Source organism: Salvelinus sp. IW2-2015, linkage group LG2 (genome assembly GCF_002910315.2).
Source record: "Salvelinus sp. IW2-2015 linkage group LG2, ASM291031v2, whole genome shotgun sequence".
NCBI lineage: Eukaryota > Metazoa > Chordata > Actinopteri > Salmoniformes > Salmonidae > Salvelinus > Salvelinus sp. IW2-2015.
The window spans coordinates 9,961,729-9,983,946 of NC_036839.1; the positions used below are offsets into that span (position 1 = coordinate 9,961,729).

Below are 22,218 nucleotides of genomic sequence, written 5' to 3' on the forward strand. Positions count from 1 at the left end.
TCGTTATGTATCTTATTTATCACACGCCTACAGTATACAGATACAGAGCCTTTTAAGTGTAAAATCTGTCAGACTGTGAAAGCTGCTGCTACAGCATCTCAAACAGTAAACATGGACAGCGGAAGGCAGGTTTCATTAGCGCGTCACACACCACTTTACAATGAGCTGGAGGCAGTATGCATTTTGAAAACATATATGTAATTGTTTGAATCCAGAACTTTTTAATACATATGAGGCATGTCGTCTTACCTTGCTTCAAAGTAGCCTAGCCAAAATCAGACCATATCCGTGGAGGCAATTATTTTATATCAACTTTCTTTCATTGTCCGGTAGCCACAATCCTAGTCATATTAGCAACCCATGCTAGTTGTTGCATATTAGATCTACCCTCTTTCTAAATTTCTAACGGATATTTTCATCTCTGTCACATGAAACCGCTCGCATGATGCCCTTTTGACGTCAGTGTTTTCCTGCTAATTGCATTATGGAATGAACATTCGCGCCAGGGGAGGAGCTATAGGAGGTCGGGCTTATTTTAATGGCTGGAATGGAATAAATGGAACGTATCAAACACACCAAAATGTATGTAAACGTCCTTTGACTCCATTCGTTAGAATTAGCCCGTCCTCCTATAGCTCCGTCCCACCAGCCTCCACTGATTCCCACGTAGCCTACTGCCTTGTGCGCATTACTGCGTTTATAATGTGAAGAAATAACAGTATATCAACATTAAAAGCTAAACATTCTGATCTGTTGCATCAGACTTTTTTCTTTTTTTTTTTTAAATGTATGTATCCTAGGCCTACTGGTTGATCTATAGTCCCACAACTGTCCCAGAGTCTGTTTGGAACAGGCTATTTCTTTATCGACAAGCTGACCAATAGAATAGGTCATCTTTTCTACTATAGGGGATAGTAGATTGACAAAGACTAGTGATTTGACTGTTCGTTACTCGTCTTGTTGGCTGAGGGAAAGTACATGTGGACAGTTACTCTAACATCTTCAAAGTGCGCATCGGAATTCGGTAAGAAGGCAGCCCGTCGTTGCATCCTCGAGTTGCATGTTCTGTTAAGATTAACTACCCTAATCTAAATGTGATTTCTGTCATTCTGAGCACCGTGGGTGGACGGCCTAACCAAGTTACGCACCCAATGSATATGGGTACATTTCTCAAATGTCCGGTAAATTAAAATGCTGCAGGTCAAATGTCCAGCACCACATTTTCCTAACAGAAACCCTGACCCAGTGTACATTTTTCAACCATTTTCCATCTGAAAAATTTGGAATATGCAAAGGATTTGATTTCTGGTCAAACAGCTGAAAAAGAGGTCTTAGAAAACATCTACCAGAAAAAGTATTACAAAAGTATTACAAAAGTATTAGAAATACATCAAAACACAATCATGTTGAAGTAAAGACCCCTGCCAACTAACATCAACGTTTATATTTCGTTTTGGATCCATTTTTTTGCGTTCTGTAAGTTTAAGAAACATTGCTTTGTGCCTTGAAATTCCGTTACCAACATTTCTTTTGTCGCTCACTGGCTGGAGTTACCGAGCCATGAGGAGAGAGGATAATGAAAAGTTCACCAAAGTAACAAGTAAAGGTAGACCTATCACTTAGTTCTAGTGTTTTTACTGATATAAATGTTGTTTATGAATTATTAAGTGATTAAAACTTTAAATTCCGTTACCAAATCGGTAATGGAATTTCTGCAATGGCTAGAATGGGAAATCATACTAGTCACAAACCACAGTTGGGTTCACAAGTTTGGACAGTACGGTACAGTAGAGTTCAGTACAGTAAAGAAAAGTAAAGTAGTTCAGTACAGTACAGTACAGTAAAGAAAAGTAAAGTAGTACAGTACAGTACAGTAGNGTACAGTAGAGTTCAGTACAGTAAAGAAAAGTAAAGTAGTTCAGTACAGTACAGTACAGTAAAGAAAAGTAAAGTAGTACAGTACAGTACAGTAGAGTTCAGTACAGTAAAGAAAAGTAAAGTAGTTCAGTACAGTACAGTAAAGAAAAGTAAAGTAGTTCAGTACAGTACAGTAAAGAAAAGTAAAGTAGTACAGTACAGTAGAGTTCAGTACAGTAAAGAAAAGTAAAGTAGTTCAGTACAGTACAGTACAGTAAAGAAAAGTAAAGTAGTACAGTACAGTANCAGTACAGTTCAGTACAGTAAAGAAAAGTAAAGTAGTACAGTACAGTACAGTAAAGAAAAGTAAAGTAGTACAGTACAGTAGAGTTCAGTACAGTAAAGAAAAGTAAAGTAGTGCAGTACAGTAGAGTTCAGTACAGTAAAGAAAAGTAGTTCAGTACAGTAGAGTTCAGTACAGTAAAGAAAAGTAAAGTAGTACAGTACAGTAGAGTTCAGTACAGTAAAGTAAAGTAGTTCAGTACAGTTCAGTACAGTAAAGACAAGTAAAGTAGTACATTACAGTAGAGTTCAGTACAGTAAAGAAAAGTAAAGTAGTTCAGTACAGTAGAGTTCAGTACAGTAAAGAAAAGTAAAGTAGTACAGTACAGTAGAGTTCAGTAAAGAAAAGTAAAGTAGTACAGTACAGTAGAGTTCAGTACAGTAAAGTGAAGTAAAGTAGTTCAGTACAGTACAGTACAGTAAAGAAAAGTAAAGTATAAAGTAGTACAGTACAGTACAGTAAAGAAAAGTAAAGTAGTACAGTTCAGTACAGTAAAGAAAAGTAAAGTAGTACAGTACAGTACAGTTCAGTACAGTAAATAAAAGTAAAGTAGTACAGTACAGTAGAGTTCAGTACAGTAAAGAAAAGTAAAGTAGTACAGTACAGTAGAGTTCAGTAAAGAAAAGTAAAGTAGTACAGTAGAGTTCAGTACAGTAAAGTAAAGTAGTTCAGTACAGTTCAGTACAGTAAAGACAAGTAAAGTAGTACAGTACAGTAGAGTTCAGTACAGTAAAGAAAAGTAAAGTAGTTCAGTACAGTAAAGAAAAGTAAAGTAGTACAGTACAGTACAGTACAGTAAAGAAAAGTAAAGTAGTACAGTACAGTAGAGTTCAGTACAGTACAGTAAAGAAAAGTAAAGTAGTTCAGTACAGTACGAGTTCAGTACAGTAAAGAAAAGTAAAGTAGTACAGTACAGTACAGTAAAGAAAAGTAAAGTAGTTCAGTACAGTAGAGTTCAGTACAGTAAAGAAAAGTAAAGTAGTTCAGTACAGTACAGTACAGTTCAGTACAGTACACAGTAGAGCACACTAGAGTTGAGTACTCTATATAATGTACTATACTGAACTGCACTGTACTTTTCTCTACTGTAGTCTACTGAGCTATACTGTGCTGTACTTTGATGTCCAATATTGTGAAACATAGACGTCTATGGATGTTTCAGATTCCCGTCCGGTCCAACCAAATTTGGTCTTGTTTGGGGACAGATCTCATAAAAAATATAGCCATTCTGTTGAATAATACCCAAATATGCATAGGAGGATATTGCATATTTATAACTTTGTGGACCTATTTAGGATACATCACCATGAAGAGAATGACATTCATATCCAAAATTATGCATCTGTGTACTACAGATCAGGGACCCATGATGAAATTCTGTTACCGCAATTACGTTACCGGGTGTAAATCCACTTCACTTACTGTAGTTCAATAACCAAAATAGATTTTTTCAAAGTCAATGTGTCATGTCATAGCTGACACCCCATTCAGAAATCGTTCAATCTTAATTCATAGCACGTATTAAACAGTTTTTAGAAATGTGGACACAAAAAACTGAAGGAGATTTTACTGAAATTCTGTTACCAAACTTTGCATTCGCACAGTTCTTCCAGAACATGTTTTTTTGGTCAAATTGTCTGTGTAAATCGTTAAAAGTAGTCCTTGTGCATAGAGTTGTACAGTWTGTTAAACTTTGAAATCAATGGTTTTTGTTTGGCATAAATTTTAAGTGAAAAATCTGAGTCGCACCGCAATTCTGTTACCGTGGAATTGCCCAGATGCTGTCCTTAGGGAGCTGCTTCGACTACTTTATCAATTTCTCTAAAAGCCTTGATATTCCAGCAGCAGCAGTGATGGATCAGCTAATAAGATCTCCCTCCATTACCCTCTCAGACTAACCAACCAGCCCGCCCCCAACAAAACACTGACAGCATATGGTTCGTCATGAGCGGTGAGGAGCCTGCTGCTTTTAGAAGTGGGGGACATCCCTCTTTCTCCCTCTTCTTTACTCCCTCTCTCCCTCCTCCACGTCAGATCATGACTCAATAATCCTCACAAAATTATCTCACTCTCTCTATTACCCCAGTGGTTTACGTTGGCAAATTAGCCATTTTCCTCCCTGGTGGCGCGGTGCATTGCAGCGTAGACTGAGCCTGGTGTGCCTGGCCGGTTGAGGGGAGAAGGGAAAGGGAGAGAGGGGACGGGGAGAGAGGGGAAGGRCCTCAGCTCAGCACACACCCATTGTTCCGGCTGACAGCGGGGGCATGGGAGCCCATTGTTCTTCCCCCCCTGCTACCCACGCAGCATGGAGCACAGCACAGCTAAGCAGTCATTAACTACCAGGTCCAGGCTGGGCCAGGCCTGGTACGACTACCAGGAGGAGGGGGCAGCCCGGTGATGCAGTACCCAGGCCAAAGCTTGTCCCGATGGGGTGGAACCTGTCTGCCTGCCTGGCTCTCAGACTGCAGGGACACCATGACTCCATTCAGTCAGTATTGTTTCATTCTCTTTCACAGATTCTCTTTCATGTGCCAAGATCAAAACACCCAGACCTGCATTGTGTTTGGTCAGAGCAGATGTGCAGGGGGTAGGTAAAGTGGCATGGGGACAAGGCTATACTGTCTAAATGTTCAATGCATGGCCTGGCAAAATAGACACTGCACTGAGGTAGCCTATACACATTGGCTGATGGCAATGATGATCATTTATTTAATCTATTACTTTTAATTATGCTTATTACAGCCTTGGTATATTACTAAAGGGGATATGAAGTGAAAAGAAATAACAAAACAAAGCGAGGTATATTCACAGTTGTGTGAATTAATGTCAATATTTTTCCTGTCGCTGGGGAGCCAATTACATTGTAATGTTTTATGTAATCGTGTGCAGCACCACACATTAATCACATGCATGAATGCATGGGGAGCCTCATCTGCAGTGGCCTGATATTAACTAGGTGGCACTATCAACAGTTAACCTTAGCTTTTAAATTAAATTAAATGTCTAGCCCCTCATCAAACTATGACTGTGAGCTAAGATATTAAGTATCATGACCATCCAGCCCAGGCAGTCTTTGTCATTTGTGCATCCCAAATTGCACCCTATTTCCTATATAGGTACTCTTAAAGTAGTGCACAATATAGGGAATAGGGTGCCATTTGGGATTAGGTACTCTTAAAGTAGTGCACAATATAGGGAATAGGGTGCCATTTGGGATGCAGCCATAGTCTCCCGAGAGGGAGCAGGTCCTATATCACACAATGAAGTGGAAAATGAAGGTCCTGGGGGCACTAAGGTCAACCAGCTGCCCTAGCAGATTTGAACAAGCTGTGTGACCACACACTCCACCTCACTCTCATCTCTAGCACCAACACACTGGCCAGGGATTTGAATAATGAATGGAGCTAGCCCTCTACAACGCCCCATAGCCACTTCCGAACTGTGTAACTAAAAAAACATGTTTTTATCAAATCAAATGTTATTTGTCACATGCGCCGAATACACAGGTGTAGACCTTACAGTGAAATGCTTACTTACAAGACCATAACCAACTATGCAGTTTTAAAAAAATGCAACAAAAAAAAGGAAGAGATAAAATGGGTTTTATAACCCTGTTTTAATCCAAGATTTAGGCCTAGTCGTGTTATCAATTAATTTGGTTAGTAAGTCTACTTTTTGCCTACTTCTTGCTACGTCTTGCTCAAAGACAAATTAAACAACTTCTTTGCTCGCTTTGAGGACAATACAGTGCCACTGACACGGCCCGCTACCAAAGCGGGGGATCATCAAGGACAACAACCACCCGAGCCACTGCCTGTTCACCCCGCTATCATCCAGAAGGCGAGGTCAGTACAGGTGCATCAAAGCTGGGACCGAGAGACTGAAACACAGCTTCTATCTCAAGGCCATCAGACTGTTAAAAAGCATTCACTAGCATAGAGAGGCTACTGCCAACATACAGACTCAAATCTCTGGCCACTTAAATAAATGGACTTAATAAAGGTATCACTAGTCACTTTAAATAATGCCACTTTAATAATGGTTACATATCCTACATTACTCATCTCAAATGTATATACTGTATTCTATACCATCTACTGCATCTTGCCTATGCCCCACGGCCATCACTCATCCATATATTTATATGTACATAGTCTTATTCATCCCTTTACATTTGTGTGTATACGGTAGTTGTTGTGAATTTGTTAGATTACTTGTTAGATATTACTGCACTGTCGGAACTAGAAGCACAAGCATTTCCCTACACTCGCATTAACATCTGCTAACCATGTGTATGTGACCAATACAATTTGATTTGATTTGATTTGATACTTCATATTCACAATGTTGGTCCAATCAACTAAAGTAGTTCCTTCCGACCCAGCTGCTCTGGTGTTTTTTCTCAGCTTGACTTATTTCCTGCAGACTGAAATGCTTAGAGCAATTCAGATATTGATCCACGAGCTTGCCTCTGTCAATCTCCAGCAATTATTACCTGGACTAATGATGGCCCTTGCTCTGCTCGGGCGCTATTTGTTGAAAGCCAGGGGCAGCAGGCGAAATTACCCAGCGAAGTGATTGCCATGGCTACCAATTACATATCGAAAAGGCAGACGGAGGGAGAAATACATTTCCACCAGGCTCTCTGATGACTTTGTGAACCTTGCAGGTGAAAGACATATGTCCTGTATGCGAGAAAATACTTCTACTCAGAAGCCACTTTACAAAGAGTGGAGAATTAAAGTTAGCATTCAAGGTTAATCTACCTCTAAGCTCTGAATGAGCAGGCATGGAGACTCATGTGTGGCTCAGGACATAAACCCACTGTAGCGCTCTTTCAGCCGGCCGTTGTGATTGGATTACAGCGCATTCAGCCACATAATATCTTTCTCTCGTGGTAAACACCCACTCATGGTTGGTGCTGTGGTTGAGTGAGGCCATTATGGTTTATGGTCTCTACCCCCTGCCTGCCTGCCCCCAGGGTAGGTCCTGTCATGGTGTATCAATAGAACTATCAATGACAGACCGAGGGAGAAACAGGAGCAGGTGTCCTCGCATGGTCTCCACTGTACCACCACAGAAAAGTAATATTCCTCGCCGGTGGCTTTTACGGATCTCGCCATCTGTGAGTCATTTCAATTCCATTTCGGCGTAGAGGAAGAAAAAGACAGTGCTGGTGTGGTTCCGTACACCTTGACGCCAAAGGCACGATGTCTTAAGGGCTGGGGCTCCACTTTTCCACCAGCTTGTGTTTTGTCCCACTTCCTGGTTCTCATCTGCTCCCCACCCCACTAAGGCGGCTTCCTGATAGACCACAAAGAAGATGCTTTGCATGAAAACAGTAAGAGCCTCTCCCGTATTACCTTCCATTAAAGCAAGAGGAAGGAGTTCCTACTCTCATTCTAAAACTGACATACAAAAAAGGAGGGAACACAGTCAGACAGCCACGACTAAAAGACTAGGGTACCCTGTGGGCTCTGGTCAAAATTAGTATGGTGCACTATATAGGGAATAGAGTGCCATTTGGGACACAGTCAGACAGCCACGACTAAAAGACTAGGGTACCCTGTGGGCTCTGGTCAAAATTAGTATGGTGCACTATATAGGGAATAGAGTGCCATTTGGGACACAGTCCTAGTATTTGCCAGGCTCCAATAACCACTTATCCCACTGATTAAGCTGTAAATATATATATATTGCCCATTTTAAATATTTATTGGAGGTATTTTATTTTTGTATTGCTTGTAACTGTTTCGGGTAATGCAAGTTCTTGTGCTGTTAGGGGAATAACCTATGTGTAAATGTAATAATCTGCTGCTGTATTTCTTTTTGTGTTATCTGTGATCGTTTTGTTTGTCTTGTGTAGTTTCTTAATCATTGTACCTAAACTGTATGTGTAAACATGTATACGCAGGGCCCAGCTGTAAAAGAGACCTTGGTCTCAGTCTGTGTTCCTTGTTGAAATAAAGGTATAATAATAATATATGTATATTCATGTGAGATGAAAACTAGTGGGTGTGTGGCGGCAGAGCTGGGTGTGATTCCCATGCACTAGACTACAGTGAGATGGAGAGGCAGGGTGTGTCCCCCTTCTCCAGTAGAGCATACAGAATGTGTTTGACAGACAGACACACACACACACACAGGCACAGCAGACTACGCAGAAATACAGTCTCAGATCCTAAACCCACATGGTGCTGGGAAGAGACTCTAAACATGACAAGTGTCAGAGTGTCAGGGTTGTTCCTTGAGAAACTGCCTTTCCCCTCTGATGGAGTCCCCCAGTAACCGACAGCCACTCATTTAAGCAGTCCAGTGCTGGTTGATAGATGGCACAAGATCATCCCAAGCTGTCAACTTCTTCTGGTGACAAGTGTTTACAACACACACACACACAGTATATTTTTTGAGTGTGTGTGTGCCCGTGTGTGAGGTGAGTCATTAGTTCAAGGTGGTGGAATAATGAATGTAGAAGGTAAATACATGTCCAACAAAAGCAACAGTGTGTCCCTTATACACACACATATGATATACGTTATAACAACAACATATCACGTAATTCTACAGATATCCTCAATTCAATGCTTACACAGTGTCAATGAATAGCACATTTCTTATATTTAGTGCTCATTAGATTTGAGAACTGGTACCTAAGCCGAGGGACTCACGTCCTCCAACATAGACCAATTGGGGSTACGGCAAGAGATGATTTAACATAGGTTCAAAACAATAGCTTACCCCATCCAGCATTGCATGTATCAAAACGTTTCACTTCACTGAAATAAAGGGTTTCAAATATTGTACTTTCATCCTACCTGTTTTGAAAAACGCATCCGTATCTGAATCATTCGGTCCCTCCTCGGCTGCTTCAGCAGAATTCATGTTTTCTGCTTGAGGATTTCAAGAGACAATGTAGCCCGAAATATATCCAGTGATTACTTCAACCAAATCAGTGCAGCGCGAGCTGGCTTCTTCATGTTCTTGAGTTCTTTGTCACAGGCGCTCGCTGTTCAGTGGTGGGTTTCCGTCCTTGTGCTTGGGCTGTATTTTGCGCTCTATTGTTTCAAATTCAACCTCCTCCTTTCGCAGCCCCGGCGCCACAAAAGGAACCAAAGGCGCGTGTGACAAAATGAAGATACCGTACGATTTCAAATGGGTTGTTCTGCTGGGAAAACAGCGGATTTACACTAAACGCCCCACGTCTTGAGTATGATATAGCCCAGAGCATCCCAGAAAATTAGCAGTAGCCTATAAAGTCAAGGCATCGGCATATGGTTGCATTAGAACGATTTCTTGGCAGTTCCTTCCAGTGATGTCACGAAAGCTGCCTAATGAAATTGGTTTGGCTATGGAAAAAACACCAACATGATTTTACATATATAACCTAAGTCGTTAACAGAAAAAAAAAATCATAATAGTACGAAGTCCGTATCTAACCCCCAAATCCCTCGCCTTCTTGTTTATTGTAAAAACCCGCTYATCGCGCAGATAGGAGCTGTATCAGCACAGCCTGGAACAGCAGGGTGTATTTCCAACAATAGCACAGAAGCATACCCCTCCGCCCCTATACCCTCGCCCCCTAAACACACTCCTTTCCCCTTTCACTAGATTGCTGAGGTGAATACACTGCTGTGGAGAAAGTTGACAAGAAGCCGCAATATATTACTTATTTGGGGATTAGACACAACCCCTTTATTCAAACCAATAGCCTATGTATTTTCTCTCAACATAGATAGCAAAATATAAAAATCACCCTGCCAAATAGAAAGACAAGCCTTTCGCTACACCCGCAAAAGCATCTGCTAAATATGTGTATGTGACCAATACAATTTGATTTGATTAGATCGTCACAATAAAGATAGGCTACTGCTCTGCAATGTGTGCTTGAAGCCTACACAATTCAATGTGATAACTCCATTTCTATATGTAGTGCGATAAACAACTAATGTTAGTCCATTGGCCTACCAGCTACCTCTCCCACCCCATGATTTGACAAAGCACGTCCCGTTATTCAAAGGCACTCTCCCGTTGTCCCCTTGATGCCCCCTATCGTAACATCTCATCATAGGCCTAATTAAGAGTCAATTATATATGGAAACACTTTTCCAAATCTCATTCTATTCATACTACCCCGTTTCTTGAGAGCAGTTTCGGATCAATTTTAATTAAACATGTGTGTAGCCTTCCCTCAACATGAAAGATAATGTTCGCTGTTATTTCATTAGGCTTATTAAAATCACAAAGACATTGAATTCAATGCGGCACTGTGGTCACGCTGTTGTCTGGCTGGTAGATAGAAAGCTAAATACTCCCCTCTAGTGATAGCCTAGTTTTTCAGTAGACCACCAACAAATGTAAGACAATAGTAGCGCAACGCTCCACGTCACAACGACTTAACGCTATGTTATGTGGCTACCTACCCAGAAGGTATTCATTACCAAAAGCGCAGAGAAGTAAAATGTGTTTTCTTTCTTGGGATAGAGCTAAAGGAGATCAGTAAATTGATACTTCTTCTTATGTTGGAATACCTGTGCTTGCTGGCAGAAAACAACTATTGAATGGCCATCTTAAAGTAGGTCTAAAATTAGTCGTGGAGCTTTCTTTTTCCATCAAGGCAGTCTTGAAGAACGAAAGGAGCAACTTCTTTGATTTAAATAAGACTTTATTTACTTGGCACTTCAATAGAAATATTTCAAATAGCGTGACAAATAAACGCCAACGCGTTTCTGCTTAGTAGACCTTTGAGTGGCACGTTAACCAATCTAAAAAATATGTAACATAATAATTCAATTAAATAACAGAATACAGAGATGATATAGGGGTGCGAACATAAAGTAAATAATAATAATAATAATAAGCAGTTAGAGCGTTGGGCCAGTAACCAAAAGGTCCTCAAGCCCATTAGGTGAAAAATCTGTCGATGTGCCCTTGAACAAGGCACATAAACCTAATTGCTCCTGTAAGTTGCTCTGGATAAGAGTGTCTGCTAAATGAATAAAATGTTTAAACTGAAAAAGTTATATAGCTAATAGACTATTATTAATCTGAGATAAAAAAAAAAAAACGTTGACAATTATTTCGCTCTCACAGCCATGCAATCTCCATAGACAAACATTGACTGTAGAATGGCCTTGTTGAAGAGCTCAGTGACTTTCAACGTGGTACTGTCATAGGACGCCACCTTTCCAACAAGTCAGTTCGTCAAAATTCTGCCCTGTTAGAGCTGCCCCGGTCAACTATAAGTGCTGTTATTGTGAAGTGGAAACGTCTAGAAGCAACAACGGCTCAGCCGTAAAGTGGTAGGCCACACAAGCTCACAGAACGGGACTGCCGAGTGCTGAAGCGCATTTGTGCGTTAAAATTGTCTGTCCTCAGTTGCATCACTCACTACCGAGTTCCAAACTGCCTCTGGAAGCAACGTCAGCACAATAACTGTTCGTCGGAAGCTTAATGAAATGGGTTTCCAGCAGCCACACACAAGCCTAAGAACACCTTGCGCAATGCCAAGCGTCAGCTGGAGTGGTGTAAAGCTCGCTGCTATTGGACTCTGGAGCAGTGGAAACGCGTTCTCTGGTGTGATTAATCACGCTTCACCATCTGGCAGTCCGACAGACAAATCTGGGTTTGGCGGATGCCAGGAGAACGCTACCTGTTCCAATGCATAGTGCCAACTGTAAAGTTTGATGGAGGAGGAATAATGGTCTTGGGATGTTTTTCATGGTTCGGGCTAGGCCCCTTAGTTCCAGTGAAGAGAAATCTTAATGCTATAGCATACAATTACATTCTAGACGATTCTGTGCTTCCAACTTTGTGGCAACAGTTTAGGGAAGGCCCTTTCCTGTTTCAGCATGACAATGCCCCCGTGCACAAAGTGAGGTCCATTCAGAAATGGTTTGTCGAGATCGGTGTGGAAGAAATTGATTGGCCTGCACAGAGCCCTGACCTCAACCCCATCAAACACTTTTGGGATGAATTGGAATGCTGACTGCGAGCCAGACCTAAATCGCCCAACATCAGTGCAGGACCTCACTAATGCTCTTGTGGCTGAATGGAAGCATGTTGGAAGTCTTTTGAGCTTCTAGTCATGAAATCTATGCAGCCTACTCAATCACTTTTTATAGCTACTGTTTACAGGCCTCCTGGGCCATATACAGCGTTCCTCTCTGAGTTTCCTGAATTCCTATCAGACCTTGTAGTCATAGCAGATCATATTCTAATTTTTGGTGATTTTAATATTCACATGGAGAAGTCCACAGACCCACTCCAAAAGTCTTTCGGAGCCATTATCGACTCAGTGGGTTTTGTCCAACATGTCTCTGGACCTACTCACTGCCACAGTCATACTCTGMACCTAGTTTTGTCCCATGGAATAAATGTTGTAGATCTTAATGTTTTTCCTCATAATCCTGGACTATCGGACCACCATTTTATTACGTTTGCAATTCGCAACAAATAATCTGCTCAGACCCCAACCAAGGAGCATCAAAAGTCGTGCTATAAATTCTCAGACAACACAACAATTCCTAGATGCCCTTCCAGACTCCTTCTGCCTACCCAAGGACGTCAGAGGACAAAAATCAGTTAACCACCTAACTGAGGAACTCAATTTAACCTTGCGCAATACCCTAGATGCAGTTGCACCCTAAAAACGAAAAACATTTGTCATAGAAACTAGCTCCTGGTATACAGAAAATACCCGAGCTTTGAAGCAAGCTTCCAGGAAATTGGAACGGAAATGGCGCCACACCAAACTGGAAGTCTTCCGACTAGCTTGGAAAGACAGTACCGTGCAGTACGAAGAGCCCTCACTGCTGCTCGATCATCCTACTTTTCCAACTTAATCGAGGAAAATAAGAACAATCCAAAATTTCTTTTTGATACTGTTGCGAAACTAACTAAAAAGCAGCATTCCCAAGAGAGGATGGTTTCACTTCAGCAGTAATAAATTCATGAACTTCTTGAGGAAAAGATCATGCCCTTAGAAAGCAAATTACGGACTCCTCTTTGAATCTGCGTATCCTCCAGGGCTTAGCTTTCCTGGATCTGCACAGCTGAGGCCTGGGATCGGGAGAGACACTTAGTGTTTTAGTACTATATCTCTTGACACAATGATGAAAATAATCATGGCCTCTAAACCTTCAAGCTGCATACTGGATCCTATTCCTACTAAACTGCTGAAGGAGCTGCTTCCTGTGCTTGGCCCTCCTATGTTGAACATAATAAACAGCTCTCTATCCACCGGATGTGTACCAAACTCACTAAAAGTGGCAGTGATAAAGCCTCTCTTGAAAAAGCACAACCTTGACCCGGAAATATAAAAAACTATCGGCCTATATCGAATCTTCCATTCCTCTCAAGATTTTAGAAAAAAGCTGTTGCGCAGCAACTCACTGCCTTCTTGAAGACAAATAATGTATACGAAATGCTTCAGTCTGGTTTTAGACCCACATCATAGCACTGAGACTGCACTTGTGAAGGTGGTAAATGACCTTTTAATGGCGTCAGACCGAGGCTCTGCATCTGTCCTCGTGCTACTAGACCTTAGTGCTGCCTTTGACACCATCGATCCACACATTCTTTTGGAGAGACTGGAAACCCAAATTGGTCTACACGGACATTTCTGGCCTGGTTTAGATCTTACCTGTCGGAAAGATATCAGTTTGTCTCTGTGAATGGTCTGTCCTCTGACAAATCAACTGTACATTTCGGTGTTCCTCAAGGTTCCGTTTTAGGACCACTATTGTTTTCACTATATATTTTACTCTTGGGGATGTTATTCGAAAACATAATGTTAACTTTCACTGCTATGCGGATGACACACAGCTGTACATTTCAATGAAACATGGTGAAGCCCAAAATTGCCCTCGCTAGAAGCCTGTGTTTCAGACATAAGGAAGTGGATGGCTGAAAACTTTCTACTTTTAAACTCGGACAAAACAGAGATGCTTGTTCTAGGTCCCAGAAACAAAGAGATCTTCTGTTAAATCTGACAATTCATCTTGATGGTTGTAAAGTCGTCTCAAATAAAACTGTGAAGGACTCGGCGTTACTCTTGACCCTGATCTCTCTTTTGACGAACATATCAAGACTGTTTTCAAGGACAGCTTTTTTCCATCTACGTAACATTGCAAAAATCAGAAATTTTCTGTCCAAAAAAGATGCAGAAAAATTTATCATGCATTTGTTACTTTCTAGGTTAGACTACTGCAATGCTCTACTTTCGGCTACCCGGATAAAGCACTAAAATAAACTTCAGTTAGTGCTAAATACGGCTGCTAGAATCCTGACTAACCAAGAAATTTGATCATATTACTCCAGTGCTAGCTTCCCTACACTGGCTTCCTGTTAAGGCAAGGGCTGATTTCAAGGTTTTACTGTTAACCTATAAAGCGTTACATGGGCTTGCTCCTACCTATCTTTCCGAGTTGGTCCTGCCGTACATACCAATACGTACGCTACGGTCACAAGACGCAGGCCTCCTAATTGTCCCTAGAATTTCTAAGCAAACAGCGGAGGCAGGGCTTTCTCCTATAGATCTCCATTTTTATGGAACAGTCTGCCTACCCATGTGAGAGACGCAGACTCGGTCTCAACCTTTAAGTCTTTACTGAAGACTTATCTCTTCAGTAGGTCATATGATTGAGTGTAGTCTGGCCCAGGAGTGTGAAGGTGAACGGAAAGGCTCTGGAGCAACGAACCGCCCTTGCTGTCTCTGCCAGGCCGGTTCCTCTCTCCACTGGGATTCTCTGCCTCTAACCCTGTTACAGGGGCTGAGTCACTGGCTTGCTGGTGCTCTTTCATGCGTCTCCTAGGAGGGGTGCGTCACTTGAGTGGGTTGAGTTACTGACGTGATCTTCCTGTCTGGTTTGGCGCCCCCCTTGGTTTGTGCTGTGGTGGAGACCTTTGTGGGCTATACTCGGCCTTGTCTCAGGATTGTAAGTTGGTGGTTGAGGATTTCCCTCTAGTGGTGCGGGGGCTGTGCTTTGGCAAAGTGGGTGGGGTTATATCCTTCTATTTGGCCCTGTCCGGGGGTTTCTTCGGATGGGGCCAAGTGTCTCCTGACCGCTCCTGTCTCAGCCTCCAGTATTTATGCTGCAGTAGTTTGTGTCGGGGGCTAGGGTCAGTTGGTTACCTGGAGTACTTCTCCTGTCTTATCCAGTGTCCTGTGTGAATTTAAGTATGCTCTCTTAATTCTCTCGTTCTCTCTTTCTCTCTGAGAACCTGAGCCCTAGGACCATACGTCAGGACTACCGGGCATGATGACACCTTGCTGTCCCCAGTCCGCCTGGCCTTGCTGCTTATTCCAGTTTCAACTGTTCTGCCTGCGGTTACGGAACCCCTACCTGTCCCAGACCTGCTGTTTTCAACTCTTAATGATCGGCTATGAAAGCCAACAGATTTATTCCTGATTATTATTTGACCATGCTTGTCATTTTATGAACATTTTGAAAATCTTGGCTCTCTCTAATTTTCTCCTTCTCTCTTTCTTTCTCTCGGAGGACTGAGCCCTAGGACCATACGTCGGGACTACCGGCCGTGGTGACTCCTTGCTGTCCCCAGTCCGCCTGGCCTTGCTGCTTTCCAGTTTCAACTGTTCTGCCTGCGGTTATGGACCCCACTACCTGTCCCAGACCTGCTGTTTTCAACTCTTAATGATCGGCTATGAAAAGCCAACTGAGATTTATTCCTGATTATTATTTGACCATGCTTGTCATTTATGGAAATTTTGAAAATCTTGGCTCTCTCTAATTTTTCTCCTTCTCTCTTTCTTTCTCTCGGAGGACCTGGGCCCTAGGACCATGCGTCGGGACTGCCCGCCCTGGGTGACTCCTTGCTGTCCCCAGTCCGCCTGGCCTTGCTGTATTCCAGTTTCAGCTGTTCTGCCTGCGTTTATGGAACCGCCACCTGTCCCAGACCTGTTGTTTTCAACTCTTGATGATCGGCTATGAAAAGCCAACTGAAAATATTCATGATTATTATTTGACCATGCTTGTCACTTATGAACATTTTTGAAACATCTTGGGCATAGTTCTGTTATAATCTCCACCCGGCACAGCCAGAAGAGGACTGGCCACCCCTCATAGCCTGGTTCCTCTCTAGGTTTCTTCCTAGGTTTTGGCCTTTCTAGGGAGTTTTTCCTAGCCACCGTGCTTCTACACCTGCATTACTAGCTGTTTGGGGTTTTAGGCTGGGTGTCTGTACAGCACTTCGAGATATTAGCTGATGTACGAAGGGCTATATAAAATAAAATTGATTGATGTCCCCGCAGCAATGTTCCAACATCTAGTGGAAAGCCTTCCCAGAAGAGTGGAGGCTGTTATAGCTGCAAAGGGGGGACCAACTCCATATTAATGCCCATGATTTTGTAACGAGCATGTGTCCACATACTTTTGGTCAGGTAGTGTACCTCCCAGTTATCTGCAACATTAGGAAGCTGGCGATTGGGTATGAATGGAAAAGCTTGAATATGCCAGAGGATATCTTGAGCCACATCCTTTAAATAGGAGTTTGGTGAATAAATTGAATGGAATAAATTCCTTACTTCATGTTGCAGTTATCTTGGAAAGGTAAATATTAATGCATTGTAAATGCTAATTTTATGTCATTTCATTGTAGATCATTTCTATACATAGACTATATACTGTATCTCTCATATGACCAATAAAGTATGTGTCCCTTGAGGAAGAGGTCTTCTGACTCCAATGGGACTTCCTGGTTTATTTACCCTCTTATTCCATATCTTGCCAGACCCTTAAAGATGCCCTGAGTTACGCCTGCTACATACTGAACTGCGATCCCAACTGTAAGCCTCCAGATACATGTGTGTCCTTTGAAACCTTCCGTTTCTCTACACCTGCTTGCAGTTGGGAATGGGAACATCTCACAACTGCAGATTGACCGAGTTCTCTGATATACTGTATATATATATTTTTTTWAAAGAGAACGCGTGAGTGAAAGGCATTTATGACACCTCCATAGATAGGGTTGGAAGATGTATTCAAAGCAGTGTGTCAGTGTCAAGTCACATCACTGCTCAGAGTGAAATCGTTTTCTTGAATCATTTTGCATTCATTATAAATTCCTTACTTTCTCTGTATCCTGTTTTGTTCCTCACAGGAACAATGGTGGGGTGAAAGTGTCCGACTGCATCAACAATCGCAAATTGCATCTGGATCCAACTACATGATTCATCCATGCTAATCAGATCCCATTGTAGTGGAAATCAAAAAAAATCTATTTTAACTTAGACTCTAGACTAGTAATCCTCTTTTCTGCTTTACATTGACTGCTAAAAGAAAATGTGATCTTAGGCATCACAAAGAACATACGTATTACTTTCCAAAGAAGCCTTCAATGTGATGAGATAACAGCAATATTTTCAAATGGTGCAGACTTGTAGGCCTACAGCCAGTGTGTGTGTGTGTGTGTGTGTGTGTGTGTGTGTGTGTGTGTGTGTGTGTGGGTGTGTGTTGTGTGTGCATATGTGTGGTGTATGTACGTGTGTGGTAGGTATGCTTAATTCTCCCCATAAGACCACCCCTAACACTGGGAATGTGTCGTCCCACAGATGGACCCGCTGGGCCACCAGGTGCCAGGAAGTGACAGCCTTCCTCAACCAACCAGGTCGGGCCCTGCCACCAAAAGACACACTTCTCTCTGGCTATTTTAAGCTTGCTCAGTTCTGAATGTGCGTGTGTGCTGTCTAATGCATTCACACTTTGTTTTCACCACATTGGCTTTTTATGATTATCTGAGTTCAGAAAAATCCGGTCTGATTTGCTTTGATATTGTGTTTGCCCTGTAGCTATATCTCCAATCACAATTAACTTGTGGTAATTGAAACCCTCCTTTGTGCATCTCGTCAGCAACAAAATGCTTCGTGGAGTTCAAAATGGTAATTTCTGAGACAGATTCCTTTGTTGGTTGTGTTCGTGATTGGAATATTCTGTGGCTGTTGGATGCTTTAACCATATGCTGTGCAATTGTCTCTGTCTGTGGGTCTGTGTTTGTGGGTAAACCATGAGGATCCTGGCAGAGGACCAGTGCTCTGTGACCTGTTAACAGGCCATAGTCTGATGGCCCCAGGCCGCCTGGCCCACAGATCAACTTAGACTGCAAAACATTCCGTGCTCAGGTGACTATGCAAACGGCAGGAGCTGGAACGAACCAAGTAATCAGAGGATGATTTGCAATATCATCTAATCTACCTGTATGTATCCTAGGCTCAGTAGACACAACCAGGAGGAAGTCCTAATATGGACACCGTAAGCCTAAATCAGGTATAAAGCGGGACGTAGCCAATGATTTGTCTTAGGAGAATGATCATGTCTATGTGGACATTACCCCCATGATTTAAATTGTTTGACCAAACTTTTCAAGAGATGAGCAGCTGTACTGCACATCAAAAACATCACAGAGCCATGAAAATCAAGAGACAGTAAAATACCTTAATAAATACATTGATTGCTTAATATGCACTGAGCATCTTCATTGCAAGTTCTATACAGTATATTACTGAACCCTGGTTATGGGGAAATGTGGCTAAGGCAGGCACTGCATGCACCCTAAAAGTTATTGTCCTTTGTAAAATAGATTTTGCATATCTGTAATACACAGGGAAAATAATCTGTAGGAAAAATGAATATTTCGAAAGAGATTGGCAAACTGACCACAGGATATTATGGGAGAGTTGTTGCATGTATTGGGTGAACTATTCATATGAGACAGCTGGGGATAATTCAGTTGTACACTTTCTAACTTTAGCCAGTAGATGGTGCTATGCACCAGAAGGCCTGGGTTATATTGTAATACTGTATGGATTAACAATTGTTATGGATTTTGTAACATTTGAAACAGCCTCACTGTCCACAAACTTAAACAAATTTGACTTTGGCAATGGCAATAACTCCCCAAAAATATCCAAACACATATAAGTCTCAATAACTTACGCATTTCAGTTTACAAACCAAAAACCTCACCTCAAACAACGGAATGTCTTGCCACATGGCAGTACCACTCTCCAATTGGAAAAGTGCGTTGCCAAAACCAGGCCATAAAACATTCCTAGAAACCACACAGCGGGTTGACTGCTTTAATCAGTGGAGTGGGTTGGCCAATTACAGAGATACAGCCACAAACTGACAGGAAGAAAATAATTACTGCATTAACTACGGGAGATATGCAGATCAGGGGCGCCTGAGGTCATCTCCCTCTCATATTGACTCCTCTAAATGTCAAGGTCAACAAGGTTATACAGTAGCTATCTCTGGTCCAGGGTGTTAGCGCGGCTGCTAACTCTGAGCCCCTTAACAGCGTTAGCGGCCGTACTAACGCCCTGGACCAGAGTTATACACGTGTCATGGTAAGGTCAAGTGCATTCCATAAAATTTGCATTTATAGCATTTTATCCTAATGACATTTTCCATCCTTCCATCCAAATGGTGTAGTCGGTGTTAATAAGCCAGTGGAATACACTCGGAAGGTGGAGAAGTAAGAGAAGTGTGGAGTGTGAAAAACACCAGAACACTCCAATAAAGCATAGCAATGTTTTTCACTACATGACTTAAGATACACAACTAATGTGAATGGGGGGGGGGGGATTATTTTTTGCTAACGCTCAGTGTTGAAAACCATTTTAAACGGCCTTCCCTAGAGCAGGGTTGATACTGTATGTGGAGGGAAGACCGGGGGGGGGGCTTCCTATACCTCTGTGTTTCAGACAGTCTAGGACTGTTTTGTCTGGAGTTTCGTTTGAGGCAGCACTCCCAGAGAATGTTTACTTTTACCTTTCCGGTGGGCTAGCTACTCTTGATCTGATTCCCATGATTCCCAAGTAGCCTACTGTAAGACCTGCCTCTTTCTGGAACGCGTAGGGGTGGGTGTCAACATTTTTACATGTAATATGAGATTGCCTAATAGAAGCTGAACACCTTTATTATAACAGTGTATATCATTGTTTTGTGAAGTATGTTATAGTTCACCTATTAAGACGTTTATCATTTTGTAATACCTGAGACACAATAAGTACTCAGGAGAACTGCTTAGCCCGCCCAGAGAGGTACAAATCCTATTGCTCCTTTGCTTAACCAACACAGTTCATTAAAGGATAGGAAAGGACACTGAGTTACAGATAATACACTGATCTGCTGATGGACTGATAAACTGAAGTGCAGTAGTACGACATAGTACAATATCCACTAGAGAGCAATGATGTAACACTGATGCTGACCTCTCAATGCACAATTGGAAAATGAGTTATGATCTGTTCAAAAAGTTAAATGAGGTTTGGTAAGTATGCAGTTTGACTTCCAGTGTGTGTTATTTGATCAAGTTGTTGACAGAATACCATGCTAAATATCTCAAGTCTTCCTTTGCATGAACCTAAGAAACATATCTCATCGTTATCGTAATCGAATCACACGTTCCATTGACACTTTCTCTCAAGCGCTTGGTAGTTTGTTTCTAGCATATGGACCGTTTTTCCAACATCCAGTCCGCTGACTTCTTTTTGGTTTCTGTGTTTCCTATATAGCACTGCCATCACTGACAGTTGACAGGTTGTGAAATCAGCTGCAAGTCATGAAAAGCATTTTACCGGGTGTTGTAACAGCCAGGAGACGTGGCAGGTATCCATTCAGCCTCTAACTTAAAACCCATACTGACTAAATGACCATTCCACATGTTACAACTGTCTGCCTCAACTCTTACCACTGCTCAGCTCCTAAAACATTTATTTTTCACGGTAATATTTCGTCAGTGGTGTAAAGTACTTAAGTAAAAATACTTGAAAGTACTACTTAAGTAGGTTTTTGGGGTGTCTGTACATTAATTTATTATTTATATTTTTGACAACTTTTACTTCACTACATTCCCGAAAAGATGTATGTACTTTTTACCCCATACATTTTCCTTGACACCCAAAAGTACTTGTTACATTTTGAATGGTTAGCAGGACAGGAAAATTGTCTAATTCACACTTATCAAGAACATCCCAGGTCATCCCATATTGCCTCTGATCTTTTTTTAATTTTATTTAACCTTTATTTAACTAGGCAAGTCTGTTATGAACAAATTCTTAGTTACAATGATGGCCTACCAAAAGGCAAAAGGCCTCCTGGGGGATGGGGGCTGGGGGCTGGGATTTAAAAAAATAATATATATATAAAAGACAAAACGCACATCATGACAAGAGAGACAACACAACACAACATAAAGAGAGACCTAAGACATACTTCGTTTGTAATTGATGTCTTGAGTGTTGGAGTGTGCCCCTGTCTATCAGTAAATAAAAAAAATATAAAATCCAAAGTATATTTAAAAGAAAATACTTTTAGACTTTTACTCAAGTAGTATTTTACTGGTTGACTTTCACTTTAACTTGGGTACTTTTTCCCCAATCGCACAAAACAACTTTAAATTGTGCTTTCAAAATCGGGAGTTAAAGCTAGTGGTTATTGGTGATAGTAGTCAACTATGGTGTCTGAACTTCTTGTGGCTTGAGTACAGTGAGAAATGCAGAGAATCAACACTAGCCTGCCTGTCCTTTTTGTTTTGAGTAATCACAACCTGTCCAGGTAATGATCCAAGTAAGCCTGATAAAATGGGCAATCGATGTTATCAATAGCTATCTATAAAGGATTAAAAGACGGTAACATTTCAGAATAATAGCTTTCTGATTGCTGGCTATGTGAACTAAGCACTGAAAAGCGTATTTAAGTTATCTATTTGAATGTACCAGCTGAAAATATTGTACTAATCATCAAATACGTGTAAGAAGTTGATGAACCATTGGTTCAAAACACCCTTGAGCTGAGAGCAATATACATCATGTAGTTCATACATAATTTACAGTTTACAAGTGCTGTGACCCAGACCAGACAGTACATTTTGGGGAGAGATTTGCACATTTCCAGACCTTCCCCTTTCCCATCTCACACGACCAATGAAACGTCTCGCAACGTATTTTAGAACTGACGCCAAAAAGTTTGATACTGGCAAACGAAAACCGCAAGATCTGA

General features: G+C 41.6%; 1 protein-coding gene across 1 annotated transcript in view; it reads right to left on the reverse strand.

The window, feature by feature from the left end:
• LOC111974119 (kalirin) overlaps positions 1-9,731 on the reverse strand; it is a 280,207-nt gene extending 270,476 nt beyond the window's left edge. The window contains exon 1 of the mRNA XM_070446990.1: positions 9,016-9,731. Coding sequence (XP_070303091.1) covers positions 9,016-9,082 — 67 coding nt within the window. The 5' untranslated portion in view covers positions 9,083-9,731. The remainder of the gene's footprint in view (positions 1-9,015) is intronic.
• Between the last annotated feature and the right edge of the window lie 12,487 nt (positions 9,732-22,218).